Below are 13,065 nucleotides of genomic sequence, written 5' to 3'. Positions count from 1 at the left end.
GTCACTGCACTCCAGCCTGGGCAGAATAGAAGACAGACCCAGTCTCTTTAAAATGAAAATTAAAAATAAACTAAAAATCAAATTTTTAGGTTAACCAAATAACATAAAAATTAAAAATAACCTAAAAATCAAATCAAAGTGCTTGATCTTTGCTATATCAAAGATCACAATATTTGATATGTGATCAATAAACAAACTATATTAAAATATATACACAGAACTTAGTTAAGCTACCCTCAGAGCAAGCTAAAAAAGCTCCAAATTTGGCCAGGCGTGGTGGCTCACACCTGTAATCCCAGCACTGTGGGAGGCTGAGGCAGATGGATCACTTGAGGCCAGGAGTTCAAGACCAGCCTGGCCAATATGGCAAAACCCTGTCTCTACTAAAAATACAAAAAATTAATTAGGTGTGGTGATGGGTGCCTGTAATCCCAACTACTTGGGAGGCTGAGGCAGGAGAATTGCTTGAACCCAGTAGGCAGAGGTTGCAGTGAGTCAAGACTGCACCATTGCACTCCAGCCTGGGCGACAGAGTAAGACCCTGTCTCAAACAGGGGGAAAAAAAAAAAAAAAAGAGCTCCAAATTTGCAGATTTTTTTAAGATGAAATAAGGATTTTATTTCAGTATTCCCTACAAAAAAATAAAATTATTTAAGGAAATGAGAGAACCACTTTTTTTTTTTTTTAGACGGAGTTTCACTCTTGTTGCCCAAGCTGGAGTGGAGTGAAATGGCGTGATCTCGGCTCACTGCAACCTCTGCCTCCTGGGTTCAAGCGATTCTCCCTGCCTCAACCTCCCAAATAACTGGGATTGCAGGCGTGTGCCACAACGTCCAGCTAATTTTTTGTATTTTTAGTAGAAACGGGGTTTCACCATGTTAGCTGGGCTGGTCTCAAACTCCTGACTTCAGCCAGTCCGCCAGCCTCAGCTTCCCAAAGTGCTAGGATTAAAGGCATAAGCCACCATGCCCAGTCCAAGAACTACACTGTTAAACACTTCTGAGAAACACAAATTGTTAAAGACTTTCCTGAACCTCTTACTATACCGTTTCACTAAATTATTCTACTTGAAGAAAAACTTCAAAAAATCAGTGATAAGAATTTAAATTATGACAGCTATTCAAACCATACTTAATCATCTAAATATTAAAATTCACTTGGCTCCTTCAGGTCAGAAGCAGCTACACAGAGTGAGGGACCAAAAAAAGGAGAGGATATGGTATAGAGAGCAACACCCTGGCCTGGGTACTAGGACTCCTGGGTTCTAAACTAAGACTAAACCAATTCACACAGTGACCTGAGAAAAGTCACTTCCTTTCTCTAGCCCTAATTGATGAAACGGGGGATGAGATTACTTAAATTCTAAGGTCCCTCTGAGGTAAAATATTCTTAGTCTAATGAAGAAAGAAAATCGAGAGGGAGGAGGGCAGTGCACATGTGTGCATATGTGCATATGCATGCGTGTGTATCCCTGTCAGCCCTAGAATTCTACAATTATAAGTGCCAAAATGAAAAATACAGATAAGACATCTTTGTAGAGTTAAGAACAGGTTAATGTGTGCAGTTTCTCCTCTGCCTCTGCTCTTTCCACCCCTCTCCTCCCTTCTTCTGTCTCTTCTCCCCTTCTAACCCCTTCCTCAATTTCTCTCTTGCCTCAAGCGTCCTTTCTGAACTCCAAATCTGCCTCGATTACTACGTCCAGTCCTTAACATCTACAAGCTATCACCACTTACTTCTGCCATCTCTAGCCTGTCCCCTACCTCCAACACACAACTCACTGTCCTCAAACCACTACAGATTGAATACCGCTTATACGAAATGCTCGGCACCAGAAGTGTTTTAGATTTCAGATTTTGGAATATTTGCATATACCTAATGAGATATCTTGGGGATGAGACCCAAGTCTAAATACAAAATTCATTTATGTTTCATATATACCCTATACACACAGTTTAAAGGTAATTTTACTTTTCCCTATGGGATACTAAATAAACTCTGTTGAAAAAGCACCTGCTTTTTCACTGCAACCTGCCACACGAGGTCAGGTATGGATTTTTCCACTTGTGACATCATGTCAGCACTCAAAAAGATTTAGATTTTGAAGCATTTTGAATTTGGGGTTTTTGGATTAGGGATGCTCAACCTGTACTTACAGGACAAAGAGAATGTAAGTAGGTACTATGATAAACGGATCACTGAAACTGGTTCTTGGCTTCTACAATAGGACTTATATAAATAATAAATCTAATGCCTTCTGTCCATAGAAATCTCAACCAACAAAAAAGCAAACCACTTACTGGACACCCATCATATATCACATATTTTGCATACTTTATCTTTTTTAAACCTTACAGCGATCCTGCTTAGTAGGGATATTATCACCCACATTTACAAAAATGAGGCCTAGAAAAATTGTAAACTGAAAGTGATAGAGATGTCTGACTCTGAGGCCCATACTTTCCACTGTCCAATTATGATGGTCAACAGATTGTTTTGTCAGATTGGCCACCGAGGCAAGAAATGCCAGAGATCCAAGGACAATTTTATTTCTAATGGCCCAGAATTGAAACCTGGATGCTACACACATTAGCAAATCAAAAGTATAGCTGACATCAAGGAGATAGCAGGCTGGCAAAGGGGACTCTATCCAGATTATCTGAACTTTCAAACACCTTTCATTGACTGCATAGCAAAGGGTTTTGTTTGTTTTAAACTCTGCTTCAGTTATCAAGATTTTGGAGAAAAACTGTAGGTCTCCCTTTACCATTCAAAGAAAAGTAGATTTGAAATAAAGTTCAGGACTAAATAGGCACACCTTTTGATAAAGAAGTGCTGTCAACATTATTTCTCCCCCAAAAATTAGTAAGGCCATTCTTATTTGTCAGATTTTGAAAGTAAAATAAGAGAATTCAGTTTCCAGTTATGGTGCCCCACAACAATTCTTCTACTGAACGCAGCCAAAAATTCTGGACAAAATATTTTCACAATTTTCTTAAAAGCAACACAAAAATAGCAAGGAATTATCTGGCCAAAATAAAAGGGAAAATGGGAACCCAGTGAGGTAAGGGAACAAAAAGCCATTTTTGCCCTTAGGATATTGACCAACCAGAACAAACAGCCTTGCAGGACTCAAGGAGAAAAATCAAACACCCCACCCCTCCAGAGTGGACAGTCTAATAGGTGATATACCTCACATTTAGCTAGGTCCCTAAAGGGCTTATGTCTTCAAAGCAAAGATAAAACAGAAGTATATTGGCCCTCAAACGTATTCACAACCAAAATTCACATCAACTGGGTGGCCCAAACATCTTAAGTAATGCATTTACTTTAAAGTGATTCTAGGCCGGGCAGTGGCTCACGTCTGTAAATCCAGCATTTTGGGAGGCAGAGGCGGGCAGATCACTTGAGGCCAGGGGTTCAAGAGAAGCCTGGCCAACATGGCAAAACCTCATCTCTACTAAAAATACAAAAATGAGCCAGGCGTGGTGGTGCACACCTATAGTCCCAGCCACTCTGGAGGTTGAGGCACAAGAATCACTTGAACCTGGAAGGCAGAGGTTGCAGTAAGCCAAGATCACACCACTGCACTCCAGCCTGGGTGACAGTAAGACCATCTCAAAAAAATAAAAATAAAAAATAAAGTGGTCCCAGACTGGTAATAACTCTAGACATCTACCAGAAGGAAATGTAAAAAACAAACAAACAAAAAAAACCTTTCTGAAGAAGATACCTTTATTTGAGAGCTCGGATTAGTCTCATAGTTCTTCTTTTTGTCTTTTTTTTTTTTTTTTTTTTTTTTGAGATGGAGTCTCTGTTGCCCACGCTGGATTGCAGTGGTGCAATCTCGGCTCACTGCAACCTCTGCCTCCCAGGTTCAGGTGATTCTCCTGCCTCAGCCACCTGAGTAGCTGGGATTACAGGCGCCCATCACGACGCCCAGCTAATTTTTTTTTTTTTTTTTTTTTGAGACAGTCTCGCTCTGTTGCGCAGGCTGGAGTACAGTGGCGCGATCTCGGCTCACTGCAAGCTCCGCCTCCTGGGTTCAAGTGATTCTGCTGCCTCAGCCTCCTGAGAAACTAGGATTACAAGCATGTGCCAACACACCTGGCTAATTTTTATATTTTTAGTAGAGACGGGGTTTCACCATGTTGGCCAAGCTGGTCTTGAACTCCGGACCTCAGGTGATCCGACCGCCTCAGCCTCCCAAAGTGCTGGTATTACAGGCATGAGCCACTGTGCCTGTCTAGTCTCACAGTTTTTCAAGGACAGCAGGCGGCACACAAAGATAAACTAAGGATACAAGGGAACACGTCGTCATGAGCAAGAACCAGCAGAGACAACAGACCACACAAAGGCACCTCTAAGACCTCAGATAAAGGAAACGCAAAGACACTAACTAAAAAATAACTACTTACTATGTTTAAAGAATTAAAGATGACACTGAAAATACCTGCAGAGAACAGAACAATATTTTTTTAAGAAATGACCGAGCAGATTTGAAAAGAAACCAAAATGAACTTCAACAATAACCAAAACTAAAAATTCAGTGGATGGTTTTAACAAATCAGACTCAACTGAAGAGAAAATTAATGGACTGGAAGGTAAGTCATTCACAGACTGGAAAATAAGTCAGAATAAATTATCGAGAATAAAGCATGGAGAGATAAAAAGATGGAAAATACAGAGCAGATAATGGAGAAGCCCTAAGATCATGTAATCAAAAACCAAAAAGGAGAAGAAAGGAAAATGCAATCGAGGACAAACCTAACAAGATAGCAACTGAGAAATCTGCAGAACTAATGAGAAGCCAATCCACAAATTCAAGGAGTCTAATGAAGTCCCAAACAAAATAAAAAGAAATATAGGCTGGGTGTGGTAGTTCACGCCTGTAATCCCAACACTTGGGAGGCTGAGGCGGGCGGATCACGAGGTCAGATCGAGACCATCCTAGCTGACACAGTGAAACCCCATCTCTACTAAAAATACAAAAAATTAGCCGGGCATGGTGGCGGGCGTCTGTAGTCCTAGCTACTCGGGAGGCTGAGGCAGGAGAATCGCTTGAACCCAGGAGGCGGAGCTTGCAGTGAGCCGAGATTGTGCCACTGCACTCCAGCCTGGGCGACACAGCTAGACTCCATCTGAAAAAAAGAAAAAGAAATCTATACTGTGACACATCATAATGAAACTACATAACACCAAAGACAGAGAAAATCTTAAATGCAACCAATAAAATAAGCTAGAAAGCAGTAAAACACAGTAAAATCTTTATGTCTGTTATCTAAAAAAAAAAAAAAAAAAAGCATCAGTGTGGCTCTGCTTACCTCAGAAGGTTGTACAGTTTAAATGGTACAGTGTATCTGAAAGGGCTTTAAAGAAAACTGTAAAGAGTGCTGGCTGTAGCAGTACATATACTCAAATTGGAATGATACAGATGATTAGCCTGGCCCCTAGACAAATATATGAAAAAATAAAACTGTAAAGATATCTGGAGATGTAAGTGGCAGCTTGTACAAAACCTATTTCATTCTTGGTCATTCAGCCTCTCTCTGAACCTCACTTTACCTAACTGAGCTGATTATTTCCAAAGTTCATTCCAGCTCAAAGATTACTCTGTCATTACATCTCAGTCAGAAGGAGGTGATTCAAATTATAATATTCTACTGCCTAAAAATAAAATGCTATCATCAGAAAGAACAATGGAAAAAGAAATTATATCCCAAATTCTATAAAAAGCCATCCATATAGGGAATATTAATGAAAGTGTTGAAATCACCAAACTTTTATAGATAATGTAAAAACAGAAAAAAACAACTAAAGCAGTGGTTCTCAATCCTTGCTGTATACTAGGGAGCTCAAAAAATACTAATGCTAGGGGTCCTCATTCCTAAGATTCTGATTTAATTGATCTGGGGTAGAGTCCAGGGAATTAGTATTCATTCCCCCTGATTATTCTAAGATTATAGCTAAGGTTGAGAAACACTGAACTGAAGAGACAAATAATAGGATACGTTTTAAAAGATTAAAGCCTCTATAACCTTTCTAAAATAAAAAGATTATGAAATTATCAAGAATATGAGTAGAATGAAAAATGAACCTGCTGACAAAATTATACCATATCACAATGGAGTTCACCTGCTCCACATGTAAAGGAAGTGGTTTAAAGAGCCAAATAAAATGTAGGATTCATTTCATAATGTGGTTAGTAAATTTACACAACTTGTTACCCATGATGTAATGCAAAGTTAAGATAAACACATTCAGAAAAGTTTATATGAATTTCAAGGTAACAGATACCTACTGGGTTATTAAAAGGAAAGCAAATACACTTGAAGTATATCCTCAATGTTCTGAGGCTGACACTGAAGGCAACCATTCACTCCCATTAAATATCTCTTAGTGCCTGGGTCAGACCCAGAATATTACACTGCATGGCCTCAGGATGGCACTTGTATGCTCTAGCCTCAGAAAAGTTCATGACTGAAGATTATGCTTTTCTCTGGGGATGAGGAGATAACCGAGAGCAAAAGTTTAGCATCACGCATCTGCAACCATTTATTAAGCACTTACTTTATGTTATGTACCATGCCTCTGCTAAGTACTTTAAATTATCTTAATTTAATTCTCACAAGGTAATTTATTATCCTTAACTTACACATGAGAAAACTAAGGTTCTGAGAGATCAGAATTACGGCAAATATGTATTTTAGGCGTAAAATACAATAGTAAGTTTTAAAGCAAGAATTTTAAACCCAGGTCTCTGCCGTATTGCCTTTTGTGATAATTATAAATAATAGTCACAATAATAAAGACAAACTCATTTTAAGTATTTATGTTTTCCATTAAAAAGCTCAGTAAATCTTCTCAGCTGTCCTATGAGGCTGCTCATTCTCTCTATATCCATATATTTTTGTTTGTTTGTTTGATTGATTTGTTCTGAGACAGGGCCTCACTCTGGCACCCAGGCTAGAGTGCAGAGGCATGATCATAACGCAGTGCAGCCTTGATCTCCAGGGCTCAAGCAATCCTCCCATCTCAGCCTCACGAGTAGCTGGGACCACAGACGCATGCCAACGCACCCAGCTAACTTTGTGAATTTTTTGTAGAGATGGGGCTTCACCATGTTGCCCAGGCTGCACTTTTTTTTTTTTTCTTTTTTTTTTCCTGAGACAGGGTCTCCTTCTGTCGCCCAGGCTGGAGTGCAGTGGAGTGATCATGACTCACTGCAGCTTCAACCTCCCAGGCCCAAGCAATCCTCCCACCTCAGCCTCCCAAGTAGCTGGGACTACAGGTGAACACCATCACACCCGGCTAATTAAAAAAAATTTTTTTTCTGGAGATGGGGTTTTGCCATGTTGCCCAGGCTAGTCTTGAACTCCTAGACTCAAGTGATCCTCCTGCCTCAGCCTCAATCCCAAAAGTACTGGGATTACAGAATTACAGGTTTTGAGCCACTGCGCCTGGCCCTCTAAATACTGTTAAGTCATCTTTGACTCCCCTTTTTCTCAAACCCCACATTCTATCCTTTAGCACATCTTGTTGGCTCTACCTTCAAAAATGTATTCAGAATCCTGTATTTTGAATATGTATCAAAATACATATTCACATATCTTATCACTACCACCTTAGTTCATCTTCTGCCTGGATTTATTAAAGTAGCCTCCTAACTAGTCCCCCTGCTGCTTCTACTTGTTTTCCCTCCAAGTCTGTTCTGAATCCTTACAAGGGGTCCCTTTTAAAGATGGTGTCACTCTTTTGCTTAAAACATTCCGACGGCTGCTCAGCTTGCTGAGGTATAAGGCTAAAGTCCTTACAATGGGCAAGACCCTGTCTGACATGACTTCTTCCATTAGTACCTGTTTGACATGACTTCTTCCATTCTCTTCCTCTACTCTAGCCACTTTTCCCTCCTTGATATTCCTTAAATATTCCAAGCGTGCTCCCTTCCCCCAGCTGTTCCTTCTGTGTAGAAAGCTCTTTCCTCACCTTAGAGATCACCTTTTCAGGTCTTAGCTCGAATGGCATCTTATCAGTGAATCCTTTCTTCCCCATTCCACCCTCTCAAATCCTCTTATTTTCCTTCCCAACATTCTATGTATTTATTTATCACTGTCTGTCTGCCTCAACAATTTAAGCTTCATAAGGGCAAGATCTGTATTTTTGCTGTTGTATCTCCGGTATCTAGAACAAGGCCTAGCATGAAGTAGATGCTTGAAAAATATTCGGGTAGTGAAAATACAAATTATTAATGCCAAAACCCAGAAAATACAAATTATTAATGCCAAAACTCTAGCATACAGCCTCCACACCACATGCCCTAAGCTACTCAATCTTGCCACCTTTTTCATACAACTCTAACACTTACAGGTAAATACCAGGGCCTCTCCTACACCACACACCACACACATACCAAAATCTAGGGCCAACATTTTTTATTTTTTATTTACATGCCTGCTTTCTCTTAAGTCAGTAATTTTCAAATACTGAGCCTTAGGTTCTCATGACCTCATAAAGTTCTTTCCTCCTGCTATTCTCCCCATTCACTGCTGGCTCTTCTCTCCTTCACTATTCTTTCTTTTTTTCTTAAGATGGAGTCTCACTATGTCGCCAGGCTGGAGTGCAGTGGCACGATCTCAGCTCACTGCAACCTCCGCCTCCCAGGTTCAAGCGATTCTCCTGCCTCAGCCTCCAGCACACACCACCATGCTCAGCTAATTTTTGTATTTTTAGCAGAGACAAGGTTTCACCATGTTGGCCAGGACGATCTCGATATCTTGACCTCACGATCCGCCTGCCTCGGCCTCCCAAAGTGCTGGGGATTACAGGTGTGAGCCACCACGCCCGGCCTCTCCTTCACTATTCTAAAGAAACTAGCCTTCTCCCCAAATGATAAACACTCTGATTCTTCTACAAGTTATATCATACTAATAACTAGACTGCAGGTTTCTTTGAGGTCATCTAGCACAACGCCTCACATACAGAAATTTTTCTCAAATATTATTAGTATTCCTTCTCCAATTCCTTTCACAAATGTAAAGCTCACTAATAATCTTAATCATTCTTTTTTCCCCCCCATGAACTACTGCCTAATCTCAACTGGATGTGAGGAGGGGAGCATTACCAAAAATAAAAAGAGAATTTATCAAATAAGATGGGCAAGAGTGAAATAAGTGACAAATAAATAGGTTTTTGCTATAACGTGGCTGTTTCCTTACTCCCAAGATCTGAAGGAGGGAGGAAGCAGTAAAGGCAGGCTAGGCAGATGAGAGCTTGGATTGCCTTTCACAACTCTTCCCTGGCAACCTGAAAGAGCAGGACTGACAGGTTCTTGAAGAGGCAAATTTGACTTAATCTTGAAGGTATTTGTGTTGACTCTGGTGTTAATGGCTTAGGAAGAGATTTAAAAATTAAAAGGAAGACACCAACTGAGCCGTATTTCATCACAATGCATTCAACTATTTTACTTCCTATTGTGTTTCTAAGAAAATTCCAGTAGCAAAAGAAAAATAAAGAAGATTGAAATGTAACGATGGTAATGTAAAGAAATGATGTTTTTTCCAATTACACTAATAAGGGGGGACAAAGACCAGAGATTACTGCAAACTCTTCCCCCCAAAATATATTCATTCTGTCAGGAAAATGACACCTTTTTAAAGTTTCTCTGTGGAAACTTTAATTGGAAGACAAAACAGAAAATACTGTCAAAAAAGTAGTGTCCTTGGCCGGGCACTGTGGCTCACGCCTGTAATACCAGCACTTTGGGAGGCTGAGGCGGGCAGATCACTGAGGTCAGTAGTTCAAGCCCAACCTGGCCAACATTGTGAAACCCCGTCTCTACCAAAAATACAAAAATTAGCCAGGCGTGGTGGTGCATGCCTGTAATCCCAGCTACTTGGGAGACTGAGGCAGAAGGATTGCTGAAACTTGGGAGGCTGAGGCAGAAGGATTGCTTAAACCTGGGAGGCAGAGGTTGCAGTGAGCCAAGACTGCACCACTGCACATTGGCCTGGGCAACAGAGCGAGGCCCTCTCTCCAATAAAAGGAAAAAAAAAAAAGTAGTCTCTTTAATATGATAAGCACCCATGGGAAAGCGACCTGAAGTTAATAAACATTTGCCACAAACAACCCAGGAAGGGGTGTTTGGAGATGTGTGCATAAAAACTGAAGATCAACTACAGTTACCAGTAAATTGAAAAGTTTAAACGAGGAGAGGGAGTGAACGGGGGGGTGGGGGAAAGGATGGGTTGGAATTCCCCAACTTCTACAGGTAGAAAGCTAAGCATTGTTTTCTGGGGTGTGTTTTGTTTTGTTTTTTAACCATATTAGTGTGACTTATCTACATTCCCAAAACTGGAAAAGAAATTAAATTTTAAGTAACTAATACAAAAATCATTCCCCACAACTGCACAACATTAAAGTTAAACTTTGCCTTTAACATTTCCTTGAATCCTGAAATCCACACCGTTTATAGAATGCACTGCTAATAAAGATCAATCTGTAAGTATTCAAATTTGTTGGAAACTATATAGACAAGGTCAAAGAAGACTTGCAAATATCAGATAGACTAGATCGACTAAATACTACAGCAATATAACAATAGGGATGAAAAAGTTGCCAAATAATATAAACATATAACTACAGACTTACAAGGAAATCATAGAAACTATTGGTCACTCCCTAACTTCATTCAACTGCTCATTTGTCATCTCTCAGAGGCCTACCCTGACTACCCTATCTAAAATAGCTGCCCCTATCACACGCTATTCCTGAACTCTGACTTATTTCTTCCTCACAGCAGTTGCCACTATAAGCCATTATATTCTATAGGCGCATTTGCTGGACTGTTTGCCTCTCCACTAAAACATAAACTCCATGAGGGCAGAAGCTTGGTCGGTTTTCTTTCATCACAGGGCCTAGACACACAGCTGGCACTCAATACACAGGTGCTGAATAAATACATGATAAAACTGAAACCCAGAGAGGTTAAAGGATTTCCTCAAGGTCACAGAGCTAGCAACAAACACAGCCCTTACTATAACCTTGTCTACTATAGCCCTGTGTGTTCGCTCTTTCCACAGCCACTTCCACTACACCAGAGCCTGTTCCAGCACATGATTCTATTTAACAGATTTCTCCTCTTCTTTTTTTTCTTAAGCGCCAAATACATGTTACCAAAAAAAGTGACACACTGGGTAGCATTTTAAACTCAAGTGTTTTGCCAACTAAAACTATACTCAAATTTCATAAGTATACAGGCTTAGCCCGTAAAACAGAAAGGCACAACTATTCATAGTTCTTTAAGTTCCTTTTGAAATTGGTGTGTATGCCCTGGAAGTTTTAAGAACAACCACTGAAAACCTATTCACCAATTCTGAATGGCCTGTAAAGTATCAGCCTCACTTTCATTCTTTTCAGAGCCCACAGTTATCTCCTCCCTGGATATACTTTATCTTGCAGATTATGCAAGGCAATGTAACTAACTTCAAAGCCCCTTTAGTTCCTTTTAAAGCACCAGAAAATCTCCCAAAACACTGAACATAAAATTAACCCTTGGGAAGTTTCAGATTCTGAGAACAGGAACCACCTCTTAACCATTCTCTCTGACTGCGATCATCTAGGTCCTTCATTCAAAATGCATTAATTGGAAATACTTAAAAGAAACGTGGGAGGGGGCCGGGGGGTCGGAAGAAAGTGGAGAACAGACATTTACATATGCAAAAAAGGGAGCTGATGTATGAATAACACTTTTGCCCAACGTCAACTTCTCGCCTCGACTCAAGGCCTCACTGACAGAACTTCTGTTGTCTTCTTGATCACCTTCCTTGAAGAGAGGGGCCAAAGCCGGCACGTTCTGCGGAGACTGTCTCTAGACCTAGGATGGGGCACACCAGGGCAGCGGACGATTTGCTCCGCGTCTCTCAAAACTACTGCCAGCCCAATTAGTAAACCGAGAGGGCAGCCCTGAGATGCAGGATGGCCAGAGAGTTGAAATGAGTCTGGGAGTTAAGAGTGGGATGGGGCGGACGAACAGGCGTGGGGAGGGTAAACAACGCACCAGGAGCGGGAGTGAGAACAGGGTCGAGGTGGGGTCAGCGAAAGGCAAAAGGCGAAGAGAAGAAGGGGACGGGGCTCCGGGTGGGATGGGCGGCAGCAAAGGGGGAGGGGACGCGAGAAGGCTGGGGGAGGGGGAGAAGGGTCCGGGGCGGGGCGGAAGGGAGCAAAGAGGCGGGATGAAGACGGCCAGGCCGGGAGGGTCTTTACCTGCAGCTCCGCCCGCTCCACCTCCCACTGGGCTCTCTCCACCTCGAAGCGGGCCCACTCGTGCTGCAGGAAGTGCAGGATCCCCGGGAGACTGTACTGGGCTCGGGCCGCCCCCGCCGCAGCCGCCCCGTCGCCGGCCGCGGCAGCCTCCGCCAGAGGCCCGAGCCCCTTGGCACCGCCGGCGCCCGGGTGGTTGTTGCTGAAGAAGACGCCGGGACCCGCCTGCTCGTCCATGGCGGCCGCAGATACCCGGGGAGCTGCCCCGGCGCCCAGCAGCGGAGGCAACAGCGGCGGCAAGCAGCGCCTCCTCCTCCTCCCTCCGCCGCTCCCGCCCACACCCCAGTCAGCAGGGAACAGCCGCCTGGGCGCGGGGGCCGGCCGAGCCCGTGACGGGCCGGGAAATGGGTCAACTGCGGCGCGCTGGCGGCCCGGGGCTTGCCGGGAAATGTAGTCGCGGGGCGGGGCGCGGGCTAGCGCGGCCCGGGCGGCCTGTAGGGCTGTGCCTCAGCTTGGGCGTGGCCTCGGGCCCGCCCCGCCCCGGCTCGCCGCGGAGGGGGCCGGCTGGGCGGGGAGCGCGGGTTTCCTCTGGGGCCGGCTGGGCGCGGGCGGGCGGCTCTCCAGTCTTCCTCGCACGCGGAAGTTCGCGGGCGGCGCTCCCTGTTGCATTCAAACACACACACACACACACACACACACCCCTGTTGCATTCAAACACACACACACACACACACACACCCCTGTTGCATTCAAACACACACACCCCCCTGTTGCATTCAAACACACACACACACACACACACGGAAGTTA

At 43.0% G+C, this 13,065-nt stretch overlaps 1 protein-coding gene across 5 annotated transcripts in view; it reads right to left on the bottom strand.

Moving 5' to 3' along the window:
- The window catches only part of STRN (striatin), a 119,570-nt gene extending 106,915 nt beyond the window's left edge, over nt 1-12,655 (bottom strand). For 2 of the 5 annotated variants that reach the window (XM_016948352.4, XM_016948353.4), the window contains exon 1: nt 12,259-12,613. In XM_016948352.4, coding sequence (XP_016803841.1) covers nt 12,259-12,492 — 234 coding nt within the window. In that variant the 5' untranslated portion in view covers nt 12,493-12,613. Of the gene's footprint in view, nt 1-12,258 lie in introns of all 5 variants that reach the window. The other 3 variants (XM_525732.8, XM_016948354.4, XM_016948355.4) reach the window with 3 other exon arrangements.
- Between the last annotated feature and the right edge of the window lie 410 nt (nt 12,656-13,065).

Source organism: Pan troglodytes, chromosome 12, assembly GCF_028858775.2.
Source record: "Pan troglodytes isolate AG18354 chromosome 12, NHGRI_mPanTro3-v2.0_pri, whole genome shotgun sequence".
Taxonomy (NCBI): Eukaryota; Metazoa; Chordata; class Mammalia; order Primates; family Hominidae; genus Pan; species Pan troglodytes.
Note: the sequence above shows the minus strand (reverse complement) of the source record. Positions and strands in the feature narration are given on the sequence as shown.